General features: G+C 46.8%; 1 protein-coding gene across 3 annotated transcripts in view; it reads right to left on the bottom strand.

The window, feature by feature from the left end:
- PDE4A (phosphodiesterase 4A) overlaps nt 1–19592 on the bottom strand; it is a 346813-nt gene that overhangs the window by 112120 nt on the left and 215101 nt on the right. The window contains exons 1-2 of one of the 3 annotated variants that reach the window (XM_081175706.1): nt 9272–9401; nt 5921–6776 (exon numbers count right to left, since the gene is read on the bottom strand). The exons of the other annotated variants lie outside the window; for them this stretch is intronic. Of the exons in view, the coding sequence (XP_081031832.1) occupies nt 5921–6162 (242 nt within the window). The 5' untranslated portion in view covers nt 6163–6776; nt 9272–9401. Of the gene's footprint in view, nt 1–5920; nt 6777–9271; nt 9402–19592 lie in introns of those variants that run through there. 3 annotated transcript variants of the gene reach the window in all.

Genomic DNA, 19592 nt, shown 5'->3' with positions numbered 1-19592 from the left:
ACGCTCTGAAAGCCAGGATTGACTTTCCACCCCCACCCTGCTTAGGTGGCGAGCCGATTTGGGCTCGCCCGCGGAGGCTGATGGACCCGGATAGATTCCGTCAAGCCTTGCGGGACCTTGCTCCCCCTGGCGACTCATTGACTGAGCTTGTTGAGGGCTGGAATACCCAGCTCCTGGCAGCCATCGATGAGATCGCACCTAAGCGCCCTCTGCGACCCCGCAGAAACCGGGCTCCCTGGTTTACCGAGGAGCTTCGGAAAATGAAGCGGGACCTCAGACGGCTAGAGCGAGTATGGCGGGGTGCCCGTGACGGAGCCTCAAGAACATCTTATAGGGTTTTTATGAAAACCTATGAGATGGCAGTGAAGGCTGCTAAGAAGTCTTACTTCTCGGCCTCCATTGCATCCGCTAGCTCTCGCCCGGCGCAATTATTTAGTATAATCCGGTCTTTAACGTCCCTTGAAGGACAGCCAAATTTAAATAACAATCTGACACACAGCTGTGAGGCATTTGCGAGCTTTTTTGCGGAGAAGGTCCTGTTGCTCCGCCATGACCTCCCTGCCAATTTGGATACAATAAAGGAACTGGAGGCCCCTCGACTGTCCTCGGGTCCAGTATTGGACCACTTTGACCGGATATCTCCAGCCGATGTGGACAGATTCCTCCAAGCTGGAAAGCCCACCACCTGTCCTCTTGACCCGTGCCCGTCATGGCTGATTAGAGCGTGTCCAGACGAGGTGCGGGGCCCCCTGGGGGATATCATCAATTTGTCCCTTGGCACCGGGATATTCCCAGGGGAACTGAAGGAGGCGGTGGTGCGTCCGCTCTTAAAGAAAACATCATTAGATCCCTCAGATCTATCCAATTACCGCCCGGTCTCGAATCTTCCATTCCTGGGTAAGGTGATTGAGAGAGCGGTTGCTGAACAGCTTGGTAGGTTTCTGGATGAAACATCTGCTCTGGACCCATTCCAGTCCGGCTTCCGCGCTGGTCATGGGACCGAGACGGCTCTGGTCGCCCTAACAGATGATCTCCGCAGGCAGCTGGATCGAGGCGGGTCAGGGCTGCTGATTCTTCTAGATCTGTCAGCAGCCTTTGACATGGTCGATCATGAACTCCTGGACCACCGCCTTGCCGACGTGGGGATCCAGGGCACAGTCCTTCAATGGCTGCGCTCGTTTCTCTCTGGTCGGGGACAGAGGGTGGCGCTTGGGGGGGAATTGTCATCACGCCACTCCTTGGTGTGTGGAGTGCCTCAGGGTGCAATTCTCTCCCCGATGCTTTTTAACATCTTTATGCGCCCCCTCGCCCAGCTTGTCCGGAGTTTTGGGCTGGGTTGCCATCAGTATGCTGATGACACCCAACTCTATCTGTTGATGGATGGCCATCCTGACTCGGCCCCAGACACACTGACCAGATGTCTGGAAGCAGTGGCTGGATGGTTACGTGGGAGCCGGTTGAAGTTAAATCCTTCGAAGACAGAGGTCCTCTGGCTGGGGCGGGACGATATGGGATCGAGGGGGCAACTCCCATCTCTTGCGGGGGTGCAATTAGTGCCAGCACCGGCCGTTAAGAGTTTGGGTGTAATCTTCGATACCTCCCTCTCTATGGAGTCGCAGATTACAGCTATAACAAAGGCGGCATTTTTTCATCTCCGCCAAGCTAAGCAGTTGGCCCCTTATCTCTCTCGTCCTGACCTAGCCACTGTGATCCATGCGACGGTCACCTCCAGACTGGATTATTGTAACTCGCTCTACGTGGGGCTGCCCTTGAGACTGACCCAGAAACTCCAGCGGGTGCAGAATGCCGCGGCGAGACTCCTTATGGGGTCTTCGCTGCGAGAGCACATTCATCCGGTATTATACCAGCTGCACTGGCTCCCGGTGGAGTACAGGATCAGGTTTAAGGTGCTGGTTTTAACCTTTAAAGCCCTATACGGCCTAGGACCCTCGTACCTACGGGACCGCCTCTCCTGGTATGCCCCACAGAGAAACCTACGGTCTGCAAATAATAACATCCTCAAGGTCCCAGGCCTCAGAGAGGTTAGGCTGGCCTCAACTAGAGCCAGGGCCTTCTCGGCTGCAGCTCCAAACTGGTGGAATGCTCTGTCAAAAGAGACTAGGGCCCTGCGGGACCTGACATCTTTCCGCAGGGCCTGCAAGACAGAGTTGTTCCGCCAGGCCTTTGGTCAGGGCGCAGCCTGACTCCCTCCTCTGGCAACCTGCACATAATTCTGCTTAATTGGTTGCCATCAATTTGATTTAATTAATTTTTATAATGAAATATTTTAGATTGTGTGATTATTTGACTGATTATTTGATTGTTGTTAGCCGCCCTGAGCCCGGCTTTGGCTGGGGAGGGCGGGATATAAATAAAATTTATTATTATTATTATTATTATGACAAAAATCTACCAACAGCATACAAATCAATATGGCTAACCTGATCCAAAACACCCACCCACCCCACTCACACACAAGAACAAAGACCACCACAGCCAACCACAAATGAATAACCACACCCTAGGCCAACCCCAACCTCTCTCACCACCAAAGGAACACAAGTGAACAGCAGAGAACCTGCACAAGCAACGCTGACACCAGACCCTATATATAGTAAGTAAAATGCACTTAACTTTTGCTTTCTAGGCACAAGACTGCACTGTCCAGTTCTTTTCTTTTTACCCCACCGCTTTTCTCATGGAAACCTACCGTATTTTTTGCACCATAACACTCACTTTTTTCCTCCTAAAAAGTAAGGGGAAATGTCTGTGCGTGTTATGGAGGGAATGCCTACGGGTGGCATGCCTATGGATTTTCCTCCTCTAAAAACTACGTGCGTGTTATGGTCGGGTGCGTGTTATAGAGCGAAAAATACGGTAATCTATACTGCTGAATTGAAGCAAAGGAAGCAAAGTCGGGTTTTCTGTGGATTGCCATTTGCTCGGATTCAACGGTAAAGAGTGAGGTTTTGTGGGGAAAGCGGTGAAGGGGAAAAGAGTGCTTGGCCCCAGACTAGGAAAGCCCAGACCTGTGCCTAGAAATGCGGAGCAAGGATGAGTTTGGAGTGTGCAAGATGTTCAGATCATGTTACTTGCATAGGAGCCAACTCCTAGGGGTTGAGGGGCCTTTGCACCCCCAATAAAATATTTGGGGGTGCTGGACCCCCACAAAGTTGATGGGCATTGCCATTCCAATGGTGTGTTTCTTGTGATCAATAATGTGGGGTGGAGTTTACCTGCCCCAATCAATATTTTATTCAAGTTCGTAAAAAAAGGTAAAGGTAAAGGACCCCTGGACGGTTAAGTCCCGTCAAAGGTGACTATGGGGTGCGATGCTCATCTCGCTTTCAGGCCGAAGGAGTCACCGTTCGCCCACAGACAGCTTTCCAGGTCATGTGGTCAGCATGACTAATCCGCTTCTGGCGTAATGGAGCACCGTGACGGAAACCAGAGTGCACAGAAATGCTGTTTACCTTCCCGCCAGAGCAGTACCTATTTCTCTACTTGCACTGGTGTGCTTTCAAACTGCTAGGTTGGCAGGAGGCGGGATAGAGCAACGGGAGCTCACCCCGTCACACGGATTTGAACACCCAACCTTCTGATCGGCAAGCCCAAGAGGCTCAGTGGTTTAGACCGCAGAACCACCTTCACCCCCTGGTTATATGTATGTTGTATCAGTGGCAATGGCTGCCACTGCACTTGCAAATCTGATGGACACGGCTGTCCACCTCACCCTTTTGAAGCCCAGGATCGGCAAGAAAGTTACAGATGAGAGAACAGAGAGTGCTATAATTGTTAGCAAAGCTGGTTTTTCATTAGGAAAGGTGCCAAACTGGATCTTGCAGTAAAGGACAAGCCACTGCAGACATGATGACCCAATGATAGAAGTGGCAACCCTAGTCACCAGCCTATCATAGAAATATACTGTCAGCCAAATTGTACAAAATAAATAAATAGGTAGCTGTCATTTGCTCCATATTGACTCTTCTCCTTGTACCCAGGCCCCGCCCTCCAAGAGTATGTTATATTAGGCTAGGATATCTTGCAAGGATAACATGCAAGTCTTCCTGGCCCGAGAGAGAGAGAGAGAGAGAGAGAGATCTGGCTTCACTGATATCTGGCTCTCCTTTGAAAGGAGCCCTCATGAACTTCAGCTCAAAACCATTTAGTGTGGCATTTGTCTCAAAGCATCCCCCTGCGTGGTTCCAATGTCCTACACAAAGGAATAGGGCTTTTTGAAGAAAGCAGTGCCTTGTGCAAAAATAAAACTGCTGTCTCTGTCCTGGGACGGGACTGCACTGGACTAAGCATGCCCAGCCTTCTCTGTAAATCTCAATTTTCCTCCTATTTTAGAGAGTCTTTTAGGACTGAGAGTACATTCCACAAGTCTACCACATGACTGTACAAATGCAATATCTGGTATCCTGTGTGTAAGGCGGCATTTTTGAGAATCCTATTTCTGCTTTCATCTCCTGGAAAGAAAACATATCTCATTCCTGGAAATTCAAACAGGGCTGGGTTTACTGGAACCCTCGGAACAAAAAAAAGCGTCTCCGGCTGGTCAGGGAAGGGTGTTTCAGAAGCCTGAACAGGTTCTCTGACACCACTGCATGTCTCTTCCCTACCCCAACTCCATTGGCCACCCATCCCTAATATCTAGGCACTTTCCTTTTCCAGAGGCAGCAATTTTAAGCATTTTTCTCTTGGTGTTATGGACTGGTTGGACACAGAGGAAGGGCGGAAGAAACCAGCTGGGGAACGCCCGGGGAAAGAAGGCACAGAGCCTGGGAAAAGGGGGTGGGACAATGCTGAGTGGTTGGAGGGAGAAGACAGGGGAAAGGAGTGTCAGAAGCTGAAGAAGTAACAAGGCTTAGTGAGCGTGGGGAGTCTGTGGCAGAGAACGGTGCAGACTTGAAGGCTGAAGCTGAAGCAGGAGAGGAGGGATGGTAAGAGGCAGAGATGAGTCAGGCTGGTGTTTCCCTTCTGCTATGACAAGCTCCCCTCCTCTCTGGTCTCCCAAAACCAGGAGAGGCATGAAGAAAGGGGAGGAGAAGTTAACTTGACACAGGCCCAGTCTCAGATTGTTCGGGGGGGGGGAACCCTGAAGAGGAGGGGACAGGCAGTTATGGGGAAGTGGGGACCTTCCGTCTCTGCAACTGCCTCAAGGAGGCAAGACCTGCTGGAGCAGAGTTGCTGCGCTCATTAGGCCTGACACTCCTGTGCAAATCCTTTGGGGGGGGCTAATAAAGAGTTAACTCCAGCTTGCTCTGTGTGGTTTCCTGCTGTCATTCTGACTCTTTGCTGCAGGGCTAAAGGCAGAACTGGACTGCTAAGAGAGTGTGCAATCCAGGAATGAGAGGAGTAGCCTTGCTAAAGGAGGCTGGAGTGCACCTTACATTGGAGCAGCTCCCAAGCGCATCTCACTATAGCCCTCCTGAAACAGCAAAACAGCTATAACACACAAACCCAGTGCTTTATTCCCCACAACACACACCTAATTAGATCATGTCTCTCAGACCACAATGAGCCAAAAGAAGAGGCAACAGCAGCACCCTCTCTTACAGCCTCCATGTTTACCTACCAAACATCTTTGTTGCCCCCCCAAACCACTGTATAACATTTAAAAAATCTAATTCCGCAAAAGCTAAAGTACCCTCTCACACTACCTAATAAAAGACATACAAACCCAGCAAAACTGTGCAATAGTTTTCCTATATATCATTCCAAGGCCAGAACCAACCTTTCAGAATGTGGGCTTCTTTCAGAATCAGGCCTCAAGGATGCTGCTGTCGATCTTTTTGTGTGTTCTGGCCTCAGGTAGCCTCCTAAATTGCTTCCTGTGGAGGTTGGAACACAGTGCCTAACCCCACACTCCCCACCCTGTCACCAGCAGCTCTGGGGGGTTAAAGCAAGTTCTTACCCCACTGTTTTCATTTTCCGACCAAAGTCGTACACGCTCCTGTAGACCTTCAGTTTCATGAGGTAGCTGGGCGAATGGGCAGCAAACAAGACCGGAGAGCTGGGTGCCCTGCTAAGGGTCACCTGTTTGGCTAAGGCCTGTGAGTCACTGGACTCACTGGGGAGGAAGGCCTCGTCATCGTCCGTGGTACTGGAGGCGTCTTCAGGAATGCTGGGCAGGTTGGAGGGTCTTTCGGAAGCCATGGCACGGCTCAGTCTTTGGCCAAGGCTTCTGCTGGTCTCGGGGACAGCTCTTCAGGCAGGCCAAAGGCAAGGGCTCCACAGGTGTGTCATAATGCATCCAGTCTGGAGGGAGATGCAATGGATGCACTGCTGGATCTTTAGGTACCCAGCTGGAGCATCAGCACTGGCAAAACAGTGTGTCCCCACCTCCCTTGCTCCGCTTGGCTGTCCTGGAGGCAAGGGGAGAAGTCAGGCTCCTCCCCAGTTCTTCCGAGAGCTGGAGTGAGTTGGAGGTGCAGTAGAAGGAAGCAGCATTTCTAGTCACTGCGATGCATCCGGAGGGCTCTTTGTTTTGTATTAATGGGGGGGGGGGAGTTGGAAGAAGGAGAGTAAGCCGCTGTAAAACTTTCAAAGGAAAAGGGCTCTGGAGGTCACAGGTGCCAAGCACAGCGTGGAATTCCTTCTGCCCATAAAGTTCTCTTCTTTATCGTGCTCTCGATCCAGGCCGCCAGGAGCCAGCAATATCCTCCTTCCTGCTCAAGTCTCTACAAGACAGATTTGTTCTGCCCGCATCCCTGGCTATCAGCAAAGCAGACCCGCCATGTTCTTTCTCTTCCCAAGCCAGCAGAAGGTCCCTGAAAGCAGAAAGACCATCCACACTTGCAGACACAAAAAGGCTGAACTGGCTTACAAGTGTCCCAGCGGCGGCAGCAGCCTTAGAAGAGTCATGGGCAGAGAGAGCCAGCTGTGTGGGTTTCGTGCCAGACTTCCCTTCTCTGGTGTGTTGCTTAATGCTAATCACAAATGCTTATCTCAATCTCTCGGCCCTCTCAGCACAATCAGGCAGGCAGGCAGTTGCAGGCAGCAACAGGCAGTGAGAAACTCTCCAGAGCCGTGCAAGCTTGAATCCCCCCCACCGGGGGTACCAAATAAACATGCGGCTTTGACCCAGAGCTGGCAGGAGTTTTATTTCTCCTTTTCAAATTGAAACAGCACATGGTTTTGTGGTCAAAGGCACCATGTGGGGGAAGGAGAAAAGTTTAGAACTCAGTTCCACTGCAGATACCATGTGAATAGAGACACGCAAGTCCTGTTCTAATACTGTGGTTATTTATTTCACGCATGTCACTCCTGGGATGAAAACTGTAACAGAGGAAGGAATTTTTATTTGCTGATGGACCCAACAGAGCTTTGTTGGCTTTCGGGATTCTTAACGTTTCTGCATCTCACTCACAAGCAAGTGCAAATCCTTCTGGCATGACCATTTTCATCCCAGGAGTGACCGGAAGGAAGGTCCTTTTCCTTCACATAGACTGAGGCCAAGCAGCCTTTTCACAGCTTGCAAGGTCTTTGGGGGCGCAGATTGTATCTCTGAGGCACCGCATTACTTGCATCCATCCGCCAGGCTATCTCTCTGCTGGATCTTCACATTTTCAGCTTGGTCACCCTCAGCTGAGAAAGCCACGTAAACTACCGTATTTTTCGCTCTATAAGACGCACCAGACCACAAGACGCACCTAGTTTTTGGAGGAGGAAAACAAGAAAAAAAATATTCTGAATCTCAGAAGCCAGAACAGCAAGAGGGATCGCTGCGTAGTGAAAGCAGCAATCCCTCTTGCTGTTCTGGCTTCTGGGATAGCTGTGCAGCCTGCATTCGCTCCATAAGACGCACACACATTTCCCCTTACTTTTTAGGAGGGAAAAAGTGAGTCTTATAGAGCAAAAAATACGGTACTTCAGCCTCAGCCAGCTTATGACAAAGATAAGAACGTCCTCAGCTTGGGGGCAAGTCGTTAGGGTTGCCAGATAGCAAGTTAAAAGATTAAAACACACACACTCTTTAGCATTTACACAGCCCTTTTACAATGCTCAAAGCACTACATAGGCATCATTTCGTAGCAAGCCTCGTAACAGACCTGTAAGGCAGGAGAGTTTGACGAGCTGCATTCTATCCAGATGCAGAGGCCGGTTGTGCTGCTCAGTACCAGTATTTGGGGAATAACAATGGGACAGGACTACTTTGCCTTCACATCCTATCATGGGCTTCCCATAGGAAGGTTCCTTACTTATACCAAGCCCATCTCATTCAGTATTGTCAAGCTGACTATCAGTTCTCAGCTTTCTGTTGTAGATGGGAGCGCTCCACGGCTTGACAATAGAGAGAGTAACTTCATGGTACATTTGAACATGCATTTGAAATCAGGTGGGAAGAAATGCTATGGGGTGGGGGTGGAGGCGCAAACTGGAGTGGGAAAACAGTCAGTGGAAAGGGAAACTCCTTACTCCATTAGAAGAGCTGAGTCTTGAGTAGACAGACAAGGATAGGGCTTTTAGATACCCCCAGCTCCAGTACCGGTAATTTGGTAAGGTTTTTTTCAACGCAGGAAAAAACCCCACCTTTGCCAAAAGTCTTGTCTGCAGTTTTTCCAGGTCATGTGGCCAGCATGACTAAGCTGCTTCTGGCGCAACAGAACACCAAAACCAGAGCAGCACACGGAAACGCCGTTTACCTTCCCGCTGGAGAGGTACCTATTTATTTACTTGCACTTTTTTTTGGCATGCTTTCAAACTGCTAGGTTGGCAGGAGCTGGGACCGAGCAATGGGAGCTCACCCTGTCGCGGGGTTTTGAACAGCCGACCTTCTGATCAGCAAGCCCAAGAGGCTCACAGTGGTTTAGACCACAGTGCCACCCGCATCCTAGGTAGCTTTTAGGTAAGCCCATTTTTCTTAGCCTCAGTACCCACCTTCCTAGCTAACAAGAACGAGATAATAATACTGTCCTAACATACAGGTCTTTTGTAAGGATAATGCTTACACAAGGCATTTTGAGCACTCAACACTACATAAATGGTAAATGTTTCTGAAGTGTTTTCAGAACTAAGCACTATATAAATGCTAAAAAACAACAACACAATTCTCCAGAAGTTAGGGGTTCAATTGGAATATGATTATAGATGCAATCCTGAGAAATATAGCACACATTTTCAAATTAGTGCTTTACGTGTGTGCTTAGGTGCCAGTGATGGAAATGAGACTTTGAGCATTGATCACCAATTCCATATTCTACTCATCTGAGCTCCTCCCTCCCTACGGCACAAGTTTTAAATAATCTCAGCGACAGTTTCTTACCTGATTGCTAAAATCCACCATCACTTGCAGTATGGAACATGTAATATTTATGCTAGGACATTGGACCGGCCCTCGCATTTCCTGCTCCAGCTGCACGCCTGCCTTGTGACATCACACTTTGCTATTGTGAGTCCATGGTGCTGTCACCCACATCTACAAAAGCAGCCAAGTTGGGAGGCAGGCAGCTGTTCAAACCACCTTGGTATCAGAAGCAGCCTGGGAATCGGGAGGCAGGAAGAGAGCCCAGATGAATGTCCGGTAGATCTATGCTAGAATAAAGCTCTCTCCTTCTCTTTAGGTTTGTATTTATATACAATTATGAACAACTGCACACTGAAACTGGAAACTGGGTGACTGTCAGGTAAGATTACTAAGGGGCAGCCAAGAGCAAACAACAACAGAAAAAACTCTACTGAGTTGTCTTGGCATTTTGAACGTACATGAAGGCTTTAAGTAGCATAGAAATATTCGCTGGTGTTCTTGTAAAAAGGCTTTTGTGCAGCAACAAAGCCTTTTTTCACCTCATACATCAAACAGTCTGTTAGCATTTTAGCATTTAATAACTCTTAATTTTTTTGGGGGGGGGGGAGAACCTAGCAACACAGGACGCAGGTGGCACTGTGGTCTAAACTACAGAGCCTAGGGCTTGCCGATCAGAAGGTCGGTGGTTCGAATCCCCACGAACCTAGCAGTTCAAAAGCACGTCAAAATGCAAGTAGATAAATAGGTATTGCTCTGGCGGGAAGGTAAACGGCATTTCCGTGCGCTGCTCTTGTTCGCCAGAAGCGGCTTAGTCATGCTGGCCACATGACCCGGAAGCTGTCTGAGGACAAACGTCGGCTCCCTCAGCCAGTAAAGCGAGATAGAGCGCCGCAACCCCAGAGTCGTTCGCAACTGGACTTAACTGACTGGGGTCCCTTTACCTTTAACCTAACAACAACTGTGTACTTCTGGGCTGCAGAGCTTGCTTGATGCCCATGCCTTGGTCACATGCCTGAAGTACAACACTACAAATATAATAAGGAAGTGACTGGGCCTATCTGCTCTCATTTTGCTTCTATAAAAAGTTTTTTAGAAATAATTTCCAAAAAAAAATTTTTTTTGTTCCTCCTGACATCCCAAAACAAAATATTTATTTCTATTCTGAGCCATTCAGAAAAAAAAGAACGAAAAACTCGCCTTGGTCTAGATGGGTAAACAACAAACGCAAAGTGAATGAGGAATTTAACAGTAAATAAGGCCCATTCAAACCATAGTATGGGAGAGGGCAGGAAGCTCATAACTAAAATTTTTGTATTCACCCTCAGCCTGAGCCTGCTAAAAATTTTTTACAGGGAAGGCTCCTGTGTCTTTAACTGCTGTTTGACAAGCAGAAATTCAGCAGGTGAGGCTTTAACCATCGCTGCATCTGTATGTCCAAAATGTTTCATTTGCAATTTTTTTGGCTGCATTTTAACAACTCTATCCAGGGGTGGTAGGCTAATGCTCGGGAGACAGGACTCTTACATTCTACGTGGCTATTGAGCAGAAAGTAAAAGCGCAGTGGAGCACACCACGTTCAATTAAAGAAACAGAAAGAGAGATTTTCATACGCAATCAAAAAATATTTCAGCACAGCTGACAAAGTGCCATAGAATGTGACTTTGCAGTGAGACTGTGCTGCCACCTGCTGGAGCAAATAAATCACTACACCAACAGGCGCCTGCTGAAATTAAAAAAAGGCAGAGCCAAAAGTGCTGTCCGAGTGCTGGGAACAGTTATGGACCACAGGTATGAAGTTCACGGCATGTAATGCCTTAAGAGAGAATATAATGAAAATGATATACAGGTGGTACATGACACCAGTCAAGCTTGCGAAAATTTATCACTTGCCTGATAATAAATGCTGGAAATGTAAAGAGACGGAAGGTACATTCTTTCACCTTTGGTGGACATGCCCAAGGATTAAGGCTTTCTGGGAGATGATCTATAATGAAATGAAAAAGGTATTTAAATATACCTTCCTGAAGAAACCAGAGGCCTTTCTCCTGGGCATGGTCGGCCAATTGGTGCCAAAGAAGGACAGAACTTTCTTTATGTATGCCACAACAGCAACAAGAATACTTATTGCAAAGTATTGGAAGACACAAGATCTACCCACTCTGGAAGAATGGCAGATGAAGTTGATAGACTATATGGAACTGGCAGAAATGACTGGCAGAATCCGAGACCAGGGAGAAGAGTCGGTGGAGGAAGATTGGAAGAAATTTAAAGACTATTTACAGAAACATTGTAAAATTAATGAATGTTAGAATGATGTTGGAATGAATCTATGTGATTTTAGGTATTGTTTCATTTATTTGTAATATATATTTCCTAATTTCAGCAGAACTCATCTCAGGGTGGGATACAACATCATTACAAATCCCAAAAACTCATCGATCACATTCAAACCACCACAAACCAGACTTCTGTTAACTGGAAGAACAACCATAATTAAAACTACATATACTTAAAAATAACTCATGTTTAACAGGCACAAAGCAGACCACTATTAGTCTAATGAATGCCTGGGCAAAATGATAGGTTTTTTTACTTGGTGCCAAAATGAAAGTCACGGTGAAGCATACCAAGAGCGTCCCTTTTCTCATTTCTAAATACAGAAAAGTATGCATTGGAACAGCCTTTGACATCCTGGTGCCGGCTGTGCTGGATGGGGCGAGTAGCAGCCCAAAACATACGGAGGGCACCAGGTTGGCAGAGGTTGCGTTAGGAGGTGACTGTATTTATTCTAATAAAGAACTTGGGACCTGCTTTTGCTAAAGGCACAAATCAGACCAGGCTGTCTTTATGTGGTCAGTTGGCCTGCCACCGTCCACCACTTCGCTCCAGTATTTCCTGGAGCATCTCTCCTTTTTAACACCGAAAACTGAAGTATGTAATTCTTAATGAGTACTTAAAGAGCAGGACTGCTCAAGTGATAATGGCTGTTTGAGGGCAAATAAAGATACAACTGCCCACATCACTATTATAACATGCTCCCAGGAGGTCCAGAAGTAATTCATCTGTCAAGGAAAGGGCTTTTAAAGGAGAGAAGAAATCAATGACCTAAGAGCCTTGTATGTAGTCAAATCATCTGTGACTAATCTTGTTCATTACGATTGTCTCTATGAGTTACTGTCATAGCAGGAAACTGCAGGGGGGGCGGGCAGGGCGGGAGGAATGTGTAAAGGCTGGCTAATATCCAACAATTTAATGTTCCTGGGAACTTGAAGCAAGTCTCAAAATAAGCAACCAGTAAGACCTGCAGACAGAAAAATTGTTGAATACACAGCAGTCTTTGCGGCTAGTGGGGTGTGGATTGTGGTGACGGCAGCACTGTGATGCAAAATGGCAAACGACAATAGAGCTAGAGGCAATCTTCTATATTTAAAGTGATATATGTTATTAAATAACTCTTAACAAAAGCACTTTTAATTTTAGTAATAAATAAGTGCCAATGCACATCTGCCAAATCTGTGGAAGGAAAATATGAATCCCTGTGACCCACATGTGTGGGGTAAACAACAACCGCCTAAAAAATGGCTGGGTCGATTCAAAACACACTCTTCAGCAGGGGAGAGTCCCCAGTAGCAGAGTTTTAACTCACAAAGGTCAAGCAGCAGCATAGTGTGGGAATGTTGGTTATTAAACCCTTTTCATATCCCCCTTGGTTGTGTACAGCACCCCTCTTTCTACCCCTCTTGCAATGAACAGACCACACACTGTTAAGTAAGTTTAAAATACTTTACTTACAAAAGTCCCAAAGGTCGGGTTCATGCATTTATCCAAGCAGAAGCAAGGAGAACCCAGGAAGAATACTCTTGGGTAGAAAATACAAAAAGATTGCTTCAAACACATGCTCTAAGCTTGGAGCTCACTTTGGCACATCTTCCTTGGTCAGTTACATTGCATGAAGAAAGAGGGAACAGGAAGAGAAGGCTTTGCTTCCTCCCTCATCAGAAAAAAGGGGGCATGACCTGAGCCTAGGAATTTAACTCTATGGTCTTAACCCATTCATAAACTAACTAGTACTCATGCATCGTTATGTTTGACTGCAATTTCCCACAAAATCACCCTGATGCTTTTGGAAGCACTGACCAAAACATTAATTTCTTAGTGAACAACTGAGTAGCTATACCACCTGAAGATGTCCCTTATATCCGCATAAATGAAAGGGTTGGCCCATCACTGTCGAACTTCCTGGATGCTTATACCAGCTGCCTAGGACGACAACGCCTCATTAAACTTGGCTTGGAAGGTCAGGTCCTTCTTTGTGAAAAGGCGCTGTTGCAGTTCCTTGTCATGTAAGCCACACACAAACCAGCCATGGAGCATAGTCTCCAGATCAAGGAAACGCAAAGGCAAAAGCCGCAATGAAAGCCACCACTAATTTGGTTGGAGCTTGGTCCATTTGCTGGTGGGCTATTTCTGATGCTTGTAGTGGAAAGTGTTTTTGTAGTTTCTCCATTAAGTCCTTGAATGAACCCCGGGTTGGTGACCTTATTGGCTGCGATGCAGAACTCAAGCTTGGCAGCATAGCATGTAAGGCCCATTTTCTGGGGACTGCTCTGTCAAATTCATCAATGTGGCCCTGTGTGGCTATAACGTTCTGCCCTGAGCGCACCTTGGCAGCGGCCAGAATTGAACCAAGGCAGTGGTCTTGCCCTCAATAGTGGTTTCAGCTCCGTCTAGCCTACCCATCCTGACGTCCCACCTTCGTTGCCAGTAAAGTATACGTGGGTTTCTATGAGGCAAGACATTGATTATAGCAAGAGACTTTACTGAGCTAACAGAACAGAACAGTCAAAGGGGGCAAAGCAACTGCTTATACAGTGGTGCCTCGCAAGACGAAAAGAATCCGTTCTGTGATTCTCTTCGTCTAGCGGTTTTTTCGTCTTGCGAAGCAAGCCCATTGAAGGATTAGCAGATTAGCGCTATTAGCGGCTTATCTGCTGATCGGATCAGCTGATAAGCGGCTTAGAAAAGGGGGGGAGGGGGGAAAAAAGCAGGAACTAGCAAGACATTGTCGTCTTGCGAAGCAAGCCCATAGGAGATTCGTTTTGCGAAGCACCTCCAAAACGGAAAACCCTTTCGTGAGTTTTCCGTCTTGCGAGGCATTCGTCTTGCGGGGCACCACTGTATGTATTTCTGAAGGCCTGAGCCACTACCACTCTCAATGTGATTGGCCGTCTAAACCTCCAAGAGCTTAAGAGTCAATGCCAGTAGCCCAAACACTGGAAATAATACATGATTGGATATCATGTATTGAATCAGAACACAGGGCTCAGAATCCTAGTCCAGACTCAAGCTCAGATGAACACAGACCATCACATACATAACAGTTGGCTCTGCAAATCTGCTCTCACCTGAATACAAGTTGATGCTGAGGCATACAAGACACACATCTGTTGTCTAGATTCTCTAGCTACTTACTGTATTTACTCAAATGTAATACGTACCTTTTTCGGCCAAATTACGTTGTGAAAATTCGGGTGCACATTAGATTTGATGGTGCATTTACATTCACCAGCAAATACTTTTTTTGTTTCAAGGTTTTGCAAACTGAGGTATGCATTAGATTCAGTGTTGCATTAGATTCACATATATGCAGTAAGTTCTGATTTGACGGTTCTACCATCTTTAGCTCTGTTGACAAAGCTAAGTATGGAAGATGAGCAGTGTCTGAAAGCTGTGAAATCACTTGGAAGAAAACAGACAACCACCATGTTGAGATAAGATATAGCCAGGGCCAGCCCTACCACTAGGCAGAGTGAAGCAGCTGCCTCAGGTGGCAGATGCTAGGCAGGGGTGGTGCAGGGAGTGGTGGCTATCTGTCTTCTGGAGGGCAATGTATTTCCACCAGCATCAAAATATGATTATATTGCCTATCTATTCAACTTTTTAAAATGAAATGGGGGAGTCATCCTGTCCTTCACCTCCTGCAGCAAAATGTCTTGGGCTGATTCTGGAAACAACCACCAAACACTACCAGTGAGGCATCTGATCAAGGCCTGTATTTTAAAATGAGCTTAAAGATATATTTGCAAATGTTTGTATGTTTCATGCCAGGCAGAAACCAGCTGGCTAAGCACTTTGGCAGTTGTTTATCTCCCTGCTCTCCTGAACAAGGGCCCCCCTGATTTATAGCAGTAGCAGGAGACAAGTTTCTCAAAGTTGTAAAAGGAAATTACAGGCTGGGAGCAAATGTTACACTGACCCTACATATTACAGAATACAATCAAGCTGCAAAAACACTAATTAAGAGTTGGTAAATAGTAAGATTTATTGTTTAACAGAAAATAATGCCATGTGCCTCCCATCAGACTCTAGCCATATTTTCCTAAGGTTTAAGGTATACTGAGAGAGTTAAAGGGCAATAAATTTTGGGAAGAGCTAATGGGAAAAGCAGCTGGCTGGGAAAGGGGGGTGTAAACTGAAGAGGCTTCTTTTGAAGCTGCTTTTACTGAGTTCCTTTTTTACTTTGCAAAGGCCTTTTCTTCTAAAAAGCTATCTATGTTATGTATGAGATTTGTTGGCTTAATGTAATTATGCAAAGGATTTAGAAAGTAAGAAATGTTAGATTCTTATGTTAGATTCTTATTTCATTGATGGTGTGTGAGAATGTGAACCCAAGATCTCTGTTTAGATAGAATTTAATACCATGAGCCATTTGTTTTAGAATGCAGGGGCAACAGGGGCAAAAGGTGATCTGGTAATTAAGGTGCCTTGTTGAGGCAAATGTAAGATATATGGCTACTTGTCTGCCATTAATGGATAGAAGGAAATATAGCTCTTTGTCTCCCATAAAAGGTAATAGGAAATGTGGGTATCTTTTATGATTGGTTCTAGCAAACAGCCAATAGGAATTTCAACCAGGCTGATTGGACAGAGGCAGCCAAAGGAGGAGCAAGGGGGCTGGGCTGAGGAAATATAAGTGCTGGCCATCAGGGCTGGAGGGGGCAGAGCTTTGGTAACCATATACCACTGTGCCTATCATTTATTTGTCTGACAAATAAATTATTATTTTAATTTCTCTATTGCTGCATTGAATATTTCATTCCAGCTAAGCGTTAACCACAAGCAGGGTGCTACACCAGCAGGGCAAAAATGACTATGACCTACCCAAATTCCTAGCTGCTGTGCTCACAAATGACATTCCTTCCCCTCCCTCTTGACTCCTCTCCTAGTATGAAACCATCTCTGCTTGGAATTTTGCAGCGAAGTGTTTGTTTCAACCTCTTTTGTAATCTACTGCCATGATATAAGCTCTCCCCTTGGGTTTGGACTGTGTGCATTTTTCAGATTTCTTCTCTTTTCCATTGTGGTGCCTGACCATGTCATGCACAGGGAGGGTCTTCTTTGAATCCACAACTCTCCCCCCCCCCTCCTGCAAAGTGCTAGTAAAATAATTCTGCGTGCTGCCAAAGTGTTTGGCCCCAAGACAGCACCTGAGATGAAGCAGAGGTAAACAAATGGAGATTGCTTCAGCCAGGAACAAAGAAGGCCCCTGTCAAAATCCAGCAGAGGGATTTGATTTTGGGTGTTGCAACAAAGCGAGGGGAAGGTTTCCTGCCAAGCTAACAATGCACTGTACTCTGCAATTAATACTCTTGGCTCCCTCCAATTACCATCTTCACAGACGCTTATGAAAAACAGGTGTCTCCTTTGTTTCCCTTTATTCAGCCTTTCTGGCGACACAATTAGGAGCAGGCCTCCTGACAAAGAGGGCAGAGTCCTCTTTGTTGAAACTCCTCAACAGCGGTGAAGGTGGCAGCCAGCACATGGACCCAAGAGTTGAGTCACTGCGCTCCCAACAGCCTCAAAGTGCGTCACTGGAACAGAACAAAGCTGCCACTACTTAAGAACCACAGTTCTGGGGACAGAATGGGAAGGGACTTGTCTAAGGGTGCTCTTTAAATCTGCTTCCAGAGGCAGCTCTTGAGGACTCTATTCAACCGCCCTTTCTGCATTGTGAACCCAGGCCCTAGCGAGTTTTCCGTCTTGCGAGGCATTCGTCTTGCGGGGCACCACTGTACTTCCTTTCCCCAGTGAGGCTCCTGTGCTGGTTAACAGAATAACAGCTGCTGCAGCAGCTCAGATATAAGTCATTCCAGAAACTTGGGGTGGTCTGGGACCTGAAAGGAAACCCTTGCTAAAAAGTCTTATGTCAACCAGGAGGCAGTACTTCCTGACCATACCTGTCAACTTTCCCCTTTTCTTGCGAGGAATCCTATTTGGAATAAGGGAATTTCCCTTTAAAAAATGGAAAAGTTGACAAGCTATGTTCCTGACTGCCTCACCCTGGAATCACTGGGGAAAGTGCTTTTAGTGATAATGCATGAAGACCTATCAATTGGGATCTCTTATTTCAGGGGTGAGGGACGCGGGTGGCGCTGTGGTGTAAACCACACAGCCTAAGGCTTGCTGATCAGAAGGTCGGCGGTTCTAATCCCATGATGGGGTGAGCTCCCATTGCTCTGTCCCTGCTCCTGCCAACCTAGCAGTTCAAAAGCACGTCAGAGTGCAAGTGGATAAATAGGTACCACTCTGGCGGGAAGGTAAACGCCGTTTCCGTGCGCTGCTCTAGTTTGACAGAAGCGGCTTAGTCATGCTGGCCACATGACCCGGAAGCTGTACATCGGCTCCCTCGGCCAATAAAGCAAGATGAGCGCCGCAACTGCAGAGTTGTCCGCGACTGGACCTAAAGGTAAAGGGTACATTTACCTTTACCTATATCAGGGGTGAGCAGTTGCGACTGCTCCCATTTACCTCTCTTGCACTATTGGTTTACAGACATGAGCGCCTCAGTGGATTCCCCCCTCTCCACTCGCCAGCACAGAGCACAGCCAGAAAGGGACCACCACTCAGTGACTGAGGTGGTATGCCTAGCATTGCGAAAGGTCCCAGGTTTAATCTAAGCGTCTCCGGTTTAAGAAGATCTGGAAGCAGGATGATGAGGAAAGTCCTTTTTATGAGACTCTGGAGAGTCGCTGCCCATTCTGAGACAGTCTAAGCTGGGGCGATGCAGCTTCCTATACAGTGGTACCTCAGGTTAAGTACTTACTTCGTTCTGGAGGTCCGTACTTAACCTGAAACTGTTCTTAACCTGAAGCACCACTTTAGCTAATGGGGCCTCCTGCTGCTGCCGTGCTGCCGGAGCACAATTTCTGTTCTCATCCTGAAGCAAAGTTCTTAACCTGAAGCAATATTTCTGGGTTAACGGAGTCTGTAACCTGAAGCGTATGGAACCTGAAGCGTATGTAACCCGAGGTACCACTGTATTGCTATGAAAACATTCAGCCATGCTGTGTTTCCAGCCCAAGAAATGCATGGGGTCCCTGGACTGCCCCCTCCCGTTTAAGTAAATAAATGAAAATATTTAACTAACTGACTTATTGGGTCACAGATAACTCGGTTTTGCCCTTCCCAAACCCGACCCCCCCCCAAAAAAAAAAATCCTGGCTATGTCCATGACGGGCTCATGTGAGAGATGCCACCGTGTGTTGCTGATTTATGCACATATAGGCTTTAAGAATGCCACTGTCACAGACATTCCCACTGCCAGGCTATGGGCACTGGGCAGAGGCTGAGTTGTTTTCCAGGAGAAGTTAACTGAGACTTGCCGTGAAGGGGGGGGGGGAGTCCTACATCTGAGCCCAGAGTGAAGTTTCAAAATGAACAAGATGGCTCTTTTTAATTCAGTCAAGAGCCCTGAAGTATTTATAAGCTGCATTTCAATCCTGATGCACTATTGGTATCATTCACAAATGGATGTACTCTATCTGAAGTAGCTCATTGATCCTCTGCATCCAATATTATCATCATGGATTTGTATCAATTTGGAACTTGACGAAGTGCAAGAGTCCAGTCCTATGCTTAGTCACTGGGAGCATGGAGACTTTTTGAGTGTGTGAAACCTTCACTTTGTGAAAGTTTTGGTAGCTGGGATGTGTCCTAAAGTGATTTTCAAGGCATAAATGGGAGCTCAGTCTAACACTTAGTCAACACTAGGTCATGCTACCTCTTAATGTTTCTTTAATAAATGCCAATAGAACAATTCTCTAGCCTTTCAGCTCCAACCAATTAAAAAAACAACAGAACTTCCCTTGCAGTGAGGCTCAGAGAACTCAAAAATCTTGCCTCTCAGCCCATCCTTCTCTAACCACTGCACAAGCTTTCCTTCCCATGTGGCTCATCATCCAAACTGATTTAGGGACAAAGGAAGAACCTTGTGTGACTTGTTTTGTGGTATCATCTTCTCTTCCCTCCACAACCAAAGATGATAAGGCCCCCTCCATAT

Source organism: Podarcis bocagei, assembly GCF_964188305.1.
Source record: "Podarcis bocagei genome assembly, chromosome: 17".
NCBI classification, from domain to species: Eukaryota; Metazoa; Chordata; class Lepidosauria; order Squamata; family Lacertidae; genus Podarcis; species Podarcis bocagei.
The sequence above is the reverse complement of the archived record's forward strand: the minus strand, read 5'-3'. Positions and strand labels throughout refer to the sequence as shown.